Source organism: Falco punctatus (assembly GCF_963210335.1).
Source record: "Falco punctatus genome assembly, chromosome: 8".
NCBI classification, from domain to species: domain Eukaryota; kingdom Metazoa; phylum Chordata; class Aves; order Falconiformes; family Falconidae; genus Falco; species Falco punctatus.
The window spans coordinates 53,942,682-53,958,069 of NC_137588.1; the positions used below are offsets into that span (position 1 = coordinate 53,942,682).

At 51.6% G+C, this 15,388-nt stretch overlaps 1 protein-coding gene across 2 annotated transcripts; it reads right to left on the minus strand.

The window, feature by feature from the left end:
* Positions 1-12,550: 12,550 nt before the first annotated feature.
* On the minus strand, positions 12,551-15,176 carry DUSP1 (dual specificity phosphatase 1). 2 transcript variants are annotated; one of them, XM_080398222.1, is made up of 4 exons: positions 14,724-15,176; positions 14,437-14,585; positions 14,103-14,322; positions 12,551-13,609 (listed from the first exon to the last, which is right to left on the minus strand). In XM_080398222.1, exons 1-4 carry the CDS (start codon positions 15,091-15,093, stop codon positions 13,239-13,241), a joined length of 1,110 nt encoding a protein of 369 aa, XP_080254348.1. In that variant the 5' UTR covers positions 15,094-15,176; the 3' UTR covers positions 12,551-13,238. The 2 variants fall into 2 exon arrangements, with proteins under 2 accessions (XP_080254348.1, XP_080254347.1); XM_080398221.1 differs by having other exon boundaries at positions 14,437-15,176.
* Positions 15,177-15,388: the final 212 nt, after the last annotated feature.

Consider the following 15,388-nt stretch of genomic DNA (forward strand, 5'->3'; position numbering starts at 1 on the left):
AAATTATTTGCGTTCTTGTGAGACAAACGAAAGAAACGCTGCAAAAAGGAGAATGTTCACAAGCAGAGAAGTGAGCAACAGACTTTTTGAGTAACTTCTAAGAAAAGTCACTGGACACTGGTAAGACCTTTATCAGCAAATAAGGAGCAGAAAGAGGGGTGAAGGGCACAAGGACATGGTTGCTTTTACTCGTGGAGAGCTTGAGTTCAAGCACCAGCCCGTGCATCCCTCCCACCTGCTTTCCAGGAGTCCTCAACGAAGCCGCAGGGCTCCCTCCCGCCTGGCAGCCACAGGGATGCTCTGCACACCCTGGAAAAGTACAGCCGCTGCAAGAAGCCTCTCGATGAAGGCTGCGGGGTGGGGGGGGAGGGGTTTGCTTCCACCCTGGTGTGTGAAAAGGAATATGGGTCTGGAAAGGTGCCATGGAAATGGGATTCAATAATAGCCACTGGAGACAGGCTCATGTACCGGGGGGCCGCGGCGGCCGCACAGCTATGGGAGGAATGTCCCCTCAGGAACTCGCTGTTCCTTCCTGCGGCACCAGCGTCACTGCGCGGTGCAGGAGCCAGGCAGGAAGGCTCACACAGACCCTCTGCTCCCAGCCTCTTCCAGCACGGATCCTGCGTGCTCAGCCCCACCAAACAGCCCCTCTCTCGAAGGGCCGGGGAAGAAGAGGGAAACGCATGGACCTGTGCGGCTGCCTGCTCCCTGTGGTTGATCATGAGCCAAAGTGGGGCCAGAGGAACGCACGCTTCTCCTGGTGGCACAGGGAAAGGCCGGTGGTCTCACAAAGCCCTCTCTTCGGACTGAGGATCATGCAGGGCGTTCCCAGCACAGCCAACACCTCCAAGGGTGGGCACGGCTTTCGGTGAGCAGCTGCCCCACCTTCACATGGGAGAAATCCAGTACACCTGCCTGGTTCCTCTCCCACCCTCTGCATCCTCAAAGAGGGGCTGGGTAGCCACTGGTCTGGCACGGCCACCTCTGCCACACACTCAGCCGGAGGTGGCTGTTCCCTGCCCTCGCTGCCAAAGTGCACACAGTTCAGGGGTCACCGCACACCCCTGCACACCCGTCACCCATGAGCAGGGACAACTCCGTGAGGAGCATGCCAGCAACACGCTCCTGTGCCAGCAGTGAGGCTGGTGTGGACACGGCACGGGAGGAGCTTGCTGCTCAGCTGGCAAGTTGACCCCACAGCACACGTGCACCGCTTGCCCCCTGCACGGGCTCTACACCCCCAGCTGCACAAGCCGCCCTGGCAGAGCAGCTGGCACACCGGCTGGGCCATCACTTTTTATAACCAGTGAGCTCCAGCACCTCATATGAACTTTGCAGCACGAGGGAACAGCAGTTCACAGAGCTCAGGAAGAGGATAAACATATCACAGCAGCCACCAGGCAACCGGCATGATACATCTGCAAACATGGCCAGCGCCTTTGGCCATGACAAGCAGCTGCTCAGCCAGCCACCGCGCTCCCACAGGCAGCCTCCTCCTTGCAAAGCCATTTCTCATTCCTTTAGCTGCCTTTCAGAGACCCATAACCAGCTTGAAGGGGATGAAGAGGGTGGGAAAACGGAGATCTCTGGCCAGCCCCAGGACTGGTGATTTGGTGGAAAGCCAGGTTGAAGGGGAACAGCCTGAAGCAACTGGTCCCACTTCTGGTGTGGTGATATCTTCTACCCACTTATGCCATGGTAGAAAGGGCAAAACAAGGGATAATCAGCCCTCTTATCTAGGAGTGAAACTGTCTTTCAGAATGGAAACTGGCTTCTGCCACAGAAGGGGGAGATGGAGCAGCAAGCCAGCCAAAGCTGCAGCGGTGGGCGAGAGGCTCAGCCAAGTTCAGGCTCTCCACTGCAAACAGTCAATAGGATCCTCGAATCCCAAACTTCAGGCACGCAGCTCTGCAGCTTCACCTGCATCTTTCCTCTGTGTTTCTGCCTCCCAATTGCATAAGGAACAAACGAGGTATCGAAGGCTGGAAGTGCTGTGGGACCACATGTAGCACCTGCCCATGGAAAAGAAACATTCCAGCTAGTTGCAGGTGAGAAGAAATCCAGCTCAGCTGTTCATAGCTCAGAGTGGACCGGTTTGTTGTGAATGGAGACCTTCTGGAAAAATAGCTCCTAGAAACAGAGCACTCCCTCCCTGAAAGACCCCGTCATGACCTGAGTGCTCAGCTCTGAGAACACAAGTTCCCCACCTCTCACCTTGTTATGACCCTTTCTGTCCTGATTTAGATAAGCTACAATCCTCCTTAGAAACCAGTCAGGTTTTTTCCCTTCCGCACAATGGGATGACATTTCTTTAAAACATGGGTAAATAGACTGACTTCCTCCTGTCCTCACGCGCCGTCCCCTTTCCAACCTGGTCTGCATGGGGTGGAGGGAGCCCCGTCCCTTACACTTGATCACTTTGACTTCCCAGCTATCTGCCTCCTCTCAGCCCCATCTTTTCTGCTTCATTTTCCTTGCCTTTATCACAAATGTTTGATTCTTTCATATTTCACTTTCTTCCACCTCAAATTTTTTGCCCTTCCTCCCATCATGGAGCTCTGCCTCCAGGTTTAGCTCACTTTCAGCATCCATTTCCTTCTTCACGTTCTGTAGGACCTCTGGCATCCAGGAACTATTTCCCCCATTGCAGATTGGATCTCTCCTGTATCAGCTTTACCTTCTTCCTCACCAAATGGTTTGACGACTCCAGCATCTGTCTTTTCACCATCTTGCTTCACAAACCCTCTTTGTTTGCCCATCCAAATCTCCTTTTCTGATGCCAACATCCACATGTCTCTCCACCCAGGACCCTGCCTCACTGTGCAAGAAAAAAACACTAAAATATGAAGCAACTTTCCTTCCTCTTCAGCACGCCTTTGCTTCTTCTCCCATAACTCCCTGTCTCCTCTCTTGCCACAAACACAGAGGTCACTGACTCCCTTGCCTCCTCCACTTCCCCAGTGCCCTCGCATCTCCCTGCACCTTCCTTGCTCCCAACCGCGTCCCCTTACACCTCCCCATTTCTGCTCAGGTCCTGGTTCTTCCCCCTGCAAGGTAAACACATTTTCTGTCTCCCTCACCCCAAAACCCATCATCTCTGACTCCACTCATCATTCCACACCAGTTTCAATCTCTATCCAGAGTTTTCCTGCTCCAGATCCACCCCAGACTGTTCCCCATCCTTGTGCTCAGTTGGACCCACTCTTGCCAAGGTCACTTCCAAACCAAGCTCAGGAACCATGTCCCCAAGGTGGCCAGGCCACTAGCACAGCCACCTGTACTCTCCCTGCAAGCCCATCATCCCAGCTCCCTTGGGAGAGACAGCATCTCCTCTAAGGAAAAAAATTTGGCAAAACATATTGACGTCAAGGCAACGGTGAGATCTCATTACTATTGCATCCTAAAATTGCTCAACTTACTCCACCAGGAAAAGCCTGATGGAAGCGTGCCCTCACCAGTGAGCTGCTTCTGCCTGTCACCAGCTGGTGAACAGCCTAGTTGAATCCGATAATATCGAAACACAACATCACAGCCTTCATACTAGAGAACAGTAAACTGAGGTAGAAAAGCAGGAGGTGCATTGCTGAAAGTAACACAGAACTGTTTTGAGAATCGATGATTTCTGACACTGCTTTTTCATCCACTCTTTCCGCTAAAACACTACCCCAAAATCCTTCCACAAAAATTACACCATCATTTGAAATCACCCATCAGGACAGCATCATTCTAAGTAACAGGCTTTTTTCAACCAGAAGTTTGGCTTACATTAAGCAGGACTTGAACTGCATAATCAAAATAGTCTGTTCTGACTTAAGAAATCAGTTTGTATCTTTACTTCTGCTACCCCTGGTAACCAGAAAGAGTTGACGAGAAACATCACCACAAGCCCAGTCTGCTGGATCTGATTGTCTCTACCTGCAGACAGAACTAGTTCTCATTCTGAATGTTATTACTCACTCCTTTCTTCTGTGTTTTGATAGCAAGTGGAACTATTTTCTGCTCTATCCCTGGGAGCAAGTTTTTGTACAGAGATAGTATTAAATCAGCCTTGATTGGAAATCAGAAAGTGGAAAATTTTCATCCAGCCTCAAAAAAAAAACAAAAAAAACCCCACCCTAAATATTCCTCCAAAAGAGCAACTCAAAGGAAAAGCTATCAGTCTTGTGCTGGGTTTTGGAAACATCAAGTATTTCCGCTTTGAATTTATGACTGAGGAAAAGCCCTTCCTGGTGCACAGATGAGTGGAGGTAGCAGCAGTAGGTTTCAGAGAGCAGGACTTTGATTAGCACCACGATTAGTGTCACAGCCATGGCATTTTTTGGTGCCACGTGCAGTTAAGGAGTGAGTCCTTAGAAGGTAGCTGAAAAATTAAGAATGGCGAATTCTTTTTAAGCTTTAAAGAGAACTTCTTTACATCCTTCTCTATCTTCTCAGAAGCCTTTGTGTCATCACCAGCCCACCTGTGCGTGGGAAGATGAAACACTTCAGACCTCCCGCTTCGGATGTAGGTAGGAAGGTTGCGCTGGCAAAAGCCACAGCCACGGCGTGTCAGTCCATGGTCCTGCACATCACCTTGTATCTGTAAAATGGGTTCCTACAGCAAGCAGCCTGGCAGCCCCTGGGTGATGGCCTGGTCTATCTGCTCTGGCATCAGGAGACAGGAGCAGAGTTTTCCTTTGCTGCCCCATGAATGTGACATCTGCACTGTATTGGAGCCTGCAGCACTATTCAGGGCCTCTTAGTATCACTCCAAGGCATGTAGTAAACAAATAACTCCCTTTGGTTAATTCTTGTTAGGAATTTCTTTAAACCCTGGTGAACAAACTGTGTTCTGCTGCCTTTGAGATCTGGTTGATCTGGAGTAAGAGGTGGGTCCAAAATTGGTGAAAGCAACCAGCAAGTTTACAGCTCTGCATTTAGCATCCCTGTTCATCCCTTTCAGCCTTGTTAAATGTTTTGGAATCTCAAACTGCCCCAGGCAGCCTATTTCAAACAAATGCAAAGCCCTCCAGTGTCCTCAATAAACCCCAGCTGTAAACCAAACCCAGGCCTTTTTGATTCCTGATCCATGAACGAACCGTTGGCACCGAGCATTCGAGCATTCGACAGCAGCAGCAAGCACAGTGCTCTCCCTCTGGGTGAAGCCTTCACGGCCACCAGCTTTCTCTGCTTTTTTTGTGCCTCTCTTCCAGTCGTGCCCAGCTGTTTCTTTCTTTCATTGCCTCCAAACTCAAACCCACATGTTTCATACGAAAAACATCTCTGCATCCCCCACCCAGGAAGATCATTTTGCACCAGAAATAGAGCGTGCTATACTTGGGATGCAGCCCAGGCATCTTAAAAATAGCTCAGCGTGTAGCTCGCGGTGCCACATAGGGCTCTGCCAGCTGCCTGGACGGCCGGGGTGCCAGTGGGCAGGCGCTCCCCACACAAGCCCATAAATGACCGTGGTGCTCCCCAGCAAACCAATTGGTGCTTGGCAGGGAGGGCAGAGTGGGCAGCATCCTGCGATGCCCCGGCTCAGCACCGCCTGCCTCCCCCCTGCCCTCCCCACGCACCCCCAGCATCTCGCCTTGCCGTCCACATTCCTGTCGCTCATGGAAGGCATTAGCACCAGATAAAAGTAGGAGCCCAAATGTAGCACCCTGACGTCAGGCATCCCTGGAGTCTGGAAGGGAAGCTGTAAACAGAGGAACAAAAGGCAGTTATAAACAGTCCTCTTCGTCGGCGCCTGTGGACAAGCGTTTAAAGAATAAAGAAGAACAAGGGAAGGTGCTGAAATCTGGGGGCTGCTCAGCACTGAGATGTCTGCTGGCTCCAGAAGTGAGGAAACTAAGGGAGTGGGGAGAGCGAGAGACAAAGATCGAAAGGATTTTTTTTTATCCTTGCAAATGGCTTTGTTCTTTTCTGTTCCTCCTAGTCGGTAGGAAAGGGTGGGAACTATTGTTTGATACTGTGCAATCTGCTGTTCAGCTGGCTCCTCACACAGCTCCTGGGGCAGCCAGAAATCCTTCAGCTCAAAAAGCATCCCAGTGACGCAACAGCAGCTCCAGCCAAGCTGCAGCAGCCGACAGGGTTTCAACATTTGACCAGCTCCGATCATCCCACTCCACCTGCGCTAATCTCAGCAGATGCTGCGGTTCACATTAGTGCATCCTGAAAGGTCCTGAGCAGTTGGATGCCTCGCGCTTAGCTGCCAACAAGGCCTGAAGATGTTCGCAGAGGTCATCTCCTCCCATGAGGTGCTGGCTGTGATACAGCTAGCCCTGGGAGAAGTGGCCACCTCGCAGACTTGGTTACAGGATCCCACGAGGCTGGCACCCAGACCAGCAGCCGGGAGCTTTGATCTCCCAGCAAAGCCCAGCCACGCAGGAAAAATGCCACGTGTGCCCAGACACAGGCTGAGTTCACACTGATGCTATCACAGCCAGCACGTGTAGGACTGCAGACTTTATTTTAACAACAAAGACCAAGGAAACATCCTGTAACGTAGCATTTGAACCAATGCTTATGTGATTAAAAAAGAAAGACCCACCAGACACAGTTACGTAGTTTATGCCACTTATTTATATCAACAGTGTCCCCATTGCCTGGCTAATGGGAACAAATGCTGGGCACTTTAAACCACTCAAAAGTGGCAAACCCTGCACCTTTCTGTTGTGTATGTTATATATAAAAAGGATTGTACGTGCATACAGGATTGAAAACAATCACGTAGATGTCATTTTTAAAATATTCATCATGCAAAAGCCCCTGAAATACATATCCACAACCATAACTTCATTGCAGAAGACGAGAAAGGAAAGAAGTTACTGGTCTGCAAGTATCACAGTGTCAGGAAAAACTATTAGAGTTAATGAACATCTGCAGTTTATATCCTCCATAAATTAGAAAAACCTGCCATCAAAACCACATAGTGCTATGACCCAGTTGCCAATTAGCAAAGCCTTAAGAAGATTTGAAATAAGAACAAGATGCTGATGTGGAAACAAACGTACCATAGTTGATATTTTGAAAAGAACTTAGGGAAGACACAGAAAAGAAACCACCTCTTTCCAGTATGTAAAAGACCTGAAAAAGCCATTTTTAGACATCACCACAATTGATGGGGAACAAAAAAAAACCCTTTTAAATAAAATTAAATTATATCAAAAATTAGAAGTTTAAGAGTCACACCATAGTCTATTATTTTAGTACAGGTGGGACCTATATTTGGCTCTGAAACAAAGACTGCAAATAAAAAAAAAACATGTACTGAGAACCTGCTAATTTGTAGCTAACTGGTTACTTAGAAGGCAACTAGGTGGTATTAGGGTCCTCTGGGAGCTTATTTTTAAACATGGCCTATAGTTTGGGAGCCTAAAGGTATTGAAATGAGAGGGACTGGTGTCGCACGCAACCCTTTTATGAGAAACGAAGCATTTTCTGTGGCACTCGTGATAGCCCCAACATGGTCTGTGCAATACGGATTTTGGAATGAATTGCCTGATGAAATTACTGTTCCCACAGCCCTGACTCACCCAGCCTGAGCACCAAACAAGACCTAGATAAGATGTAACAGGGTTACTGGTGTCCACTGTTACTGGCTGTGCTTCATCCCCATTCCCACACATCAGGTACGCTCGCGAACATCTTCTCTTTTGGCTCTCCGAGCACCTTCAGCCCTCCAAACTCCCAGCCAGCAACACCGCCGTGCCGAGTGCCCACCTGGAGGACACGTCCACCCTCCACCAGCTGGAAGCTGAGCTGGAAGCTGCCCGGGGGCTGTGCCGCCTGCCTCATCTCACCCACTCCCCTGCCTGCCAGCGACACCGAGGAGGGGAAGCCCAGGCCGAGTCATTTCGGTGTCTAGCAGGAAACACATGCAAATGCAAAACGAAGCACTGCTCGGGAAACCCCCAGCCCAGCAGCCTCCCGGGGACTTCAGCCAGCCCCCAGCCAAGCGGCGAGTGCTGGCGAGGCTCAGCACCACGGGCACACGCAGCCTGGCACTGCAGGAAGGGTGCGCAGCCACACGCGCCAGCTGGAAAACCCTGGAAATGGAAATTCCCAGGGGGAGGGGAAAAAAAACCAAACCAACAAATCCACACCTGGAGAACAGGCTGTCCCACACCACATAAGGACAAAGAACCTTTTCCCCTGGTTTTGGCCACTAGTCTTATGATGAGGGAATCAACTTGCTCTGTGCCAGACTAATAGCATCAGGTCCACGCAGAACCTTGGCGCTGCTCTCTAGACGGGCCCAGGTTTGTGCAACGGCACTTCCAAACTGGGAAACAGCTCTCAAAACCAGGAATCCTTTACACCACCCCAGCAGCAGAGCAACCCAGCTGCTTCCTCTCAGGTACCCGGGTTTATCCCTTGGAGGTTACCCTTCGGCATGCCACAGCCTGAAGAAGAGCTAGACACACAGACCTGAGCCAGGTCCCCAGCAGGGCCACCTGGCCAAGCTAGAGTCCTCACAGCAATGCCAGTTAAATCAGCAGGTTCTCCCGAAGCTCTCAGATCCCTCCTTTCAGGGCCGCTTTCCCTCCTTTAATATCTTGGTCCCACTTAACCTTTAATGCCTTGATGGGTGCTAAGGGGACCCAACTGGCCGGGGACCTTGGCTGTGCCTCTCGGCTGGGCCACCAGCCCCCCATTAGTGGTGGCTGCTGGCTCGGCACCATAGTAAATAGCATGTAGCAGGAAGGCCATAGGCAGCGTGGACCTCAGGGATAATTTGTTCTTTCAGCATGAGTGGGTTTGAGCCTGGGTTTTAGCTGTTTTCCCAACCCCCCTACTGCCCTGGACTGGAGCAGATTCCGTGAAGCCAAAACCCCAAGTGGAGTCTCATGGGCCATACTGTGTGTAGGTGCCTGTCACAGACACCGTTGCAGGGCAAGGGAAAGGATAAGAAATTGGTTTAGATGAGGTTCGAGGTGTAGTAACTTCTAACCATACCAGGCAGACGCACACCACGACCTTTTCTCCTTCCCCATCACACTGCCACTCGTCTGCAGAGCTGGGGAGTGGGCTCTTCGGGGCCACACTTAAACACCATTTCCAAACGACACTCAGTGCCCTCTCTGCTGCCCTGGAGCCAGACAGAGGAAAAAACCCAGGTGGTAACCAGGCAAACTAGATTTGCTTGTGTGTGATCTGGATTTAATGTTCTTTTTTCAACATCATGGCACAACACATCCTTATGGCCCTGCTAGTCTGACACAGGGGGGTGACTAATGCAGGATAGTCCCTAAGCTTGAGTACGCCCAGCACCTTTCCAAGCACTGATTACAAAAGAAAGGCAAAAGCGTTGAGACAAGGGGATTACCCAAAATGCATCTAATCTGGAGCTCTCTGTCTGTCTGTCATGTGATAACTGGGTATACCGTATCCCCTGGGTATTACATCTTGCCAGGGATATTACGCGCAGCTCATGTGCTGCGTCCCCATGCGGGCTGACTGTGGGGACCCATCCGTCGGTGCCGTTTGGAGCCCCACAGGCTGCGTTGGGTTACTCACTGCCATGACTTGCATTTTCTCTACAGGCTTTGTCACATTTGGGGTGTCGGTGGTTCGTGCTCTGGCATTTTGGGGGGCCAAAGGGCTTGTCCACGTCTTCCCATCCCTGCCCTGTGCAGCGCACGATGGCCGTTGTTTGCCTTCAGGGAGGGTGAGCAGCCTCTGGCTTGGGAGGAACAAAGCCTGGGGCCAGCTCCTGCAAACAAAACATGCCTTTTTATCACTTCATGACAAATTGGTTTGTCAGCAGCAGGAAGTGACGATAGTGCCGTCCTCAGCAAGGGGAAACTCCTTGTGGTTTCCATGGGGATGTATTACAGATTTATATAAGCTGAAAGGCCTCCCCATGCCTGCTGTGTGCCTGGTTTCCAGGGGTCTTAGACTGGATGTGGGGGGCAAAGTCTCAGCTGAGCCCTGCTAGCGTGGCGGGACAGATGGCTCATGGTGGACCTGGGGGAAATGGGAGTTCAAAGCTGTAACCCAGGGTGAGCCGTGTGCCTTGATATCCCAAACAAACAAAACAGCAAAGCAGGGAGAATAAATGGGGGGTGAGAAGAGAAAATGCCTCCCTAACACATCCACAGCAGGCAAAGTTCAGCTCGGCTGGGTCAGCAAAGCATCCTCTGGCTCCGCCACACGAGTTGTGCTGCCCAGCCCACACCTCCTCCTCTGGCCACCACCTTGCTGGCCATCCCACTCCTTCCCCCGCTGTTCCCAGCAAAACCCCAGCTGAGCGCATCTGTCTCCCCAGATCTGTGGCACTGAGATGACATTTTCAGGTCTCGCTGATCTCTGTTATTTTCCCCCTATTGTTCTTGCCCCCTTATCCTCCCTTTGTTTGGACCGGGAGCAGTTCGGGATCTGGGCGTGATCCTGCCCACAGAGAGTCTGCAGGAGCCTGTGGGCTCTGGGCACCGCGAGGCTCTGATTAACAGCAGAAGAATCACGATAAAGACTTGGAAAAGGACACCACGTGCCCACAGAGCTGGAAGTGTGTGCCAGTGCCTCGCTGGCGCTGCAGCCCTGCTGTCACTGCCTGGCTTGTCCACCACGGGGTTTGTGCTGAAGCAGCTCTCTTTTGCACCCCTCTGTCAGGTGCCTGCTTAGGTTATAAAAGCTGATCGGCTGCCAGGTAATGAGTTTTATTGTTCCAAGAAACACATAAACAAGCTCCCCCAGCTGACGGGGAGCGGATTTCTGTTTGAATTGCTATTAACAGTCAGGATTTTTTTTTTTTTTTTATCAGTTGCATGGCCAGGGCTGCCAAGGTTGTATTTTTCCACTGAACAAGCCCTGCTTTGCTCTGAAGGTGAAAGTTTGTTCCACTGTTTACTGCAGGTGTAAAAAGGCTCACACATTCAGAAACAGCCTTGCAGGCTTTACAGGGAGAGCAGTGGTAGGTGCGATCCCATGGAGCAGCACAACCTGCCAAGGGACTTTTCATGGGCAAAGGGGTTTTGCAGGATTTACAGCATGGGAGAGACTTTGGGGAGGATATTCACTTTGAGGTTCATGCATGCTTTAGGAAAATAAGGGTTTCTGACTTTGTTTCCTAGCGCCCAGGGATCTCTCCTCCTTTCAGCTGCTCCATTTTTTCTTATCCCTCCGTGTCAGGTTGGAGCTTGGCTATGGCTGATGCGTAGTGCTGACGACAGAGCTGCATCCGAGGGGTAGCTCACGTGGAAGAATTTCAGACGCAGCAGTGCATCATCCCATCCTTCAAGGGCACCTTCTCCCAGGAGAAGGGTCCTGGATTTTAGCACCGGAAATACTCCAGGTAACTTGCAGGATTTCAGCAGGAATTTGTGGTGCTTTGCTTGCCTCCGGTTAGGTGACAAGAGCACAACTGCTTTATGCTTAAAAAAACCCTCATCCACGAGCTTAGGATTGTGAAACGCCTTGATTTTACAGAGACATAACATGCTGCATCTGCCCACCAAACCCATTTTTGACCAGGCAAAAGTAGGACCTGAATCCTTGAACATCAGAGATGCAAGGACTGGTGGCTCCCTTCCGGAGAAGATGTAGGACACCTAATGTCCTAGTCCTCCCTCAGAATCCATCTCCCTGTTACCAGTACTACTACCCTGCCTAGGAAAGCAAGCTTCCAGCTGCATCTCTTCCACACCAGCTTCCCCTGGTAAGGGTATGTCACAGCAATACTGCTCCCAGCATACACATCCTGCCCCACGCAACCCATAGAGAGGTGCAGTTCCATCACACCACACAGCATTGACCCTGCACCGCTTGCTGCCCAGCACCCTCGCCCTGCTGCTCCTGCCCATGAGCTGCCAGGAGCGCTGATCTGTTAAAGCTCCCCTGCCTGGCTTTCCATGTGCTATGTAAAAACTTTTTTTCGTTGCCTAAACTGAAATGCCAGATAGAAATCACTCTAGTGAGAATCTGCAGCACAAAATGGTTTATTTTGATCTGGTTAATAAAAGTGACTTGTTGGTTACCTGATCTCTTGCTATGCCACAATTTTACAGAGACAGCCCAGCAAGCCAAATACTCCAGGCTGGTATCAGAGACAGCGAGAGTTACAAGAAGGCATCAGAGAGGTAGATCAGAAAAAGAAAATACCTTGGCACAAACTCACAAGGATTAGAGATCTGTTACCAACAGGTTAATTTTTAGACTTAACCTTTGAAGCATTAAAAGTAAACAAGCAACAAGGAAGCTTCTTCCTCCTTCCTAGGAGGAGAACTGTTTTAAATTCACTGTAGGCCTGTGCTCAAGTCTCAGCTGGCTCAAACTGTTACAGCTCTGTGGCCACCACCACAGCCAAAACCCACCTTAGAGCTGAGAAACCAGCCTTGGCTCTCTGCCACTGCATATAATTGCATAGGGGCAAAGAAAAGTTCAGGTTAAGAAGCAGCAGCTATTTCTATTCAATTACATTGTTTAAACCCATTTTTCTATCTAGTTCCATCAAGACCTGAGGTCAGTAGAGCTGAAAGATCAGATTTCTCTGACAGCTCTTCACCTGGGAGCTTCCATGTGATTTTGGGGGGCTGTAAGACACAAGACTTCAAAGAATGCATCATCCAGCTCAATAGAAATATCATAATTTATTCTGTTTGTATAAAAAAGTTATAATCATGTAACAAAACTATGTCTTCATAAGAAGAAATATATTATTTCACATCATAAATAAATCAGCAAACATACAACCCTTGGCAACTCAAAAAAAGCACTTGCCTGGTGCTTTCACGTCAGTGCTTGGGAAACAAGAAGAGCTGACAGATATACATACACACAGGATTATAGTACCAAAAAATACTGAGGTATTTTGTTTCTCTAGAAATGAAACTTTAGGTTTGTGAAGGCAAAAACCCCAACAATGCACTAATGTAAAAATAAATAAATAGGACTGTCATATAAAAGGGGATAGCATCAGTGTTGCTCAAGGTGTCCAGGAATGGGAATACTGGTGAGCATGCTACTAAACATGGAGCAGGCTTAGGACAGACAGAAGACAAGGAGGAACAGCCCAGGAAGAGACAACGTCCTTTTATCTCTGTGTAGACATCCCAATACCGGCTTTAAAAGTCAGCAGAAAAGTCAGTAACACCTAGTTCTCTGGCTTTGGGTGAGCTCCTCTCCATTTACGAGACTGTTTGGGATGCATGGATGGTTCCCCACAAAACACGAGTGACTGATGACACTGTCCCTGTTGTTATTGCACTTCTGAGACAGTAAGTCTGAGTTCTGAACGTATTTTCACCCACTTTTCAGCAGCTTGGGGAAGTGGTGATGGGGCTCTGAAGATAGCTTAAAGCACTGGATGAGGTGTGAACAGGGATGGAGACTGGAAAATTGAAGACCGTGGTGGTCGATGCTCCTCTGTCCAATACTGACATAGCAGGGCTACCAGCTTCTGCTGAGCAGTTGGGGGCAAGGACCTGTGACTCAAACTGAAGCAACTGCCCCATGAAGCTGAAGTTTGGAGAGATGATGCTTCTTCTCTGCTTCACAAACTCAAAGGCTTCATCCAGTTTGACTCTATTGGTCCTCATGAGATAAGCGAGGCAGATGGTTGCTGACCGGGAAATGCCAGCCTGGCAGTGCACAAATACCCTTCCTCCATCATTTTTAACAGAGTCTGAAAGAATTAAAATGCAGTTAGCAAACAAGTCCCACTGCTTCCAGAGGTGGGAAAGCACAGGCTGCTGTTTTACATTTCTTTAATTCATCTCTTCCTTAGCCTAATCAGTACACCCAGTGCTCCTGAGACAAAGGGAGCCTTTGTCCTGAGGGAACAGCAGTCTAGCTATTTTCATTCTGGGCTCCAATTCCAATTATACTAATAGCTCCTCCAGGTCACTTTAGCAGTCTTGCAAGATTGCTTTAATACTGATCCCCTTCAATTCACTAGCCCTTGCCTGCAAGACCGATGTCTCTCGATTTAAGATTTTGAACAGCTTTGTAAAGCTAAGCTTATTCCTCCAAGCAGAATGAAATTCATGGAGGTGTTCCCCAAGTACGACTCCCCAAGGGAATGAAGTTCCCCAGCCTCAAATGTAGGTTTTACCGGGGGAAAAAAAAAATGTGCATTACCCCAGGAAAAGCACACACTGTAAAGAGAGCTCGCTTACCTATGAAATCAATCGCCTCATTAAACCAGGAGCTGATATCTGCCTTGTGGTTGTCCTCCACGGGGATGCTTTTATACTGGTAGTGCCCTTCGAAGTGGTTGGGGCAGTTGGCCGAGACGTTGATGAGCGCTGTGATCCCCAGAGCATCCAGCATGTCCTTTCGGGAGGCGTGGTAGGCGCTGCCCAGGTAGAGGAAGGGCAGGATTTCCACCGGCCCACCCTGAAGCAGAAGGGACAGATACGGGTTAACTTCAGTCGGTAGCTTCCGAGCAGCCTCCCCTCGTCCGGGCACCCGCCCCCGCCCGGTCCCCATCACTCCCCCACCCCCGCTCACCTGGTCGTAGAGGGGGGTCCCGCAGGAGCTGCACCCCGAGTCGGCGCTGCCGGGCGCGCTGCTGGCGCTGAGGGGCAGGCTGAGGCCGGTGGGGGCGGCCGGCTTGGTGCAGAGCTCGGAGCAGGCGGACGAGAAGGCTTCGTAACCTCCTGCGGGGGCAGAGGGGGGAGAGAGGCGCCGGGTGAGCGCTGCGCGGCGGGCGGGGGGCGAGCGCAGCCCCCGGGGGCGGCACGGCCGAGCCGGCGGCGCCCCCCGCTCCCCCGGCGGCGGCGGCCGGGGCCACTCACCCTTGAGGAAGCAGATGCGGGCGCCGCGGGCCTCCCTGCAGAGGGTGCCGAGGGCCAGCAGCAGCGTGCTGTCGCGCTTGGGCAGCTCCAGGTCGGCGCTGCGCTCGTCCAGCAGCACCACGGTGTGGACCAGCCCCTGGCGCAGGCGGGCGCGCAGCTCCTCGTTGGGGACGACGTGCTCCAGGGCCAGGGCGCCCTTGGCGCGGCGGCGGACGATGGTGCTGAGGCGGACGTTGCAGGAGCCGCGGATGTGCGCGGCGTTGAAGGAGAAGAAGGAGCGGCAGTCGAGGACGAGGCACTGCGCGGCGCGCTCCGTCAGCAGCCCCCGCAGCGCCTCGCACTCCAGCGCGCACACCCGCAGGTTCACCATGGCGGCTCGGGGCCGGGGAAGGAGGGAGGACGATGAGGAAGGCGCGGCCAGTGCCACAGATACCCGTGTCCCGCACGCCCGCGCCCGCCTTATATAGGGCCGCGCCGCCGGGCCGGCGTTTTCTCAATGGGGCCGCGTCACGTGGGCGCCAGCGAAGACGTCACCTGGCGGCGCGCCAGCGCGGGCGCGCCCAGCCCGGCCGGCATGACGTCATGGGCCGCGCGGCCGGCGGAGAGCGCGCCCCCGCCGGCAGAGGCCCGCACACACCGGGGCGGACACTGGCTCTGCACGCGCA

Bases quoted from the DNA above. Each gene is read 5' to 3' on its own strand.
- DUSP1 (XM_080398221.1), bottom strand. From the start codon at position 15,093: ATGGTGAACCTGCGGGTGTGCGCGCTGGAGTGCGAGGCGCTGCGGGGG. The intron at 14,323-14,436 runs GTGAGCGGGGGT...CTTCTGCTTCAG, and splicing joins GGACCCCCCTCTACGACCAG to GGTGGGCCGGTGGAAATCCT. The intron at 13,610-14,102 runs GTAAGCGAGCTC...TAATTCTTTCAG, and splicing joins TGAGGCGATTGATTTCATAG to ACTCTGTTAAAAATGATGGA.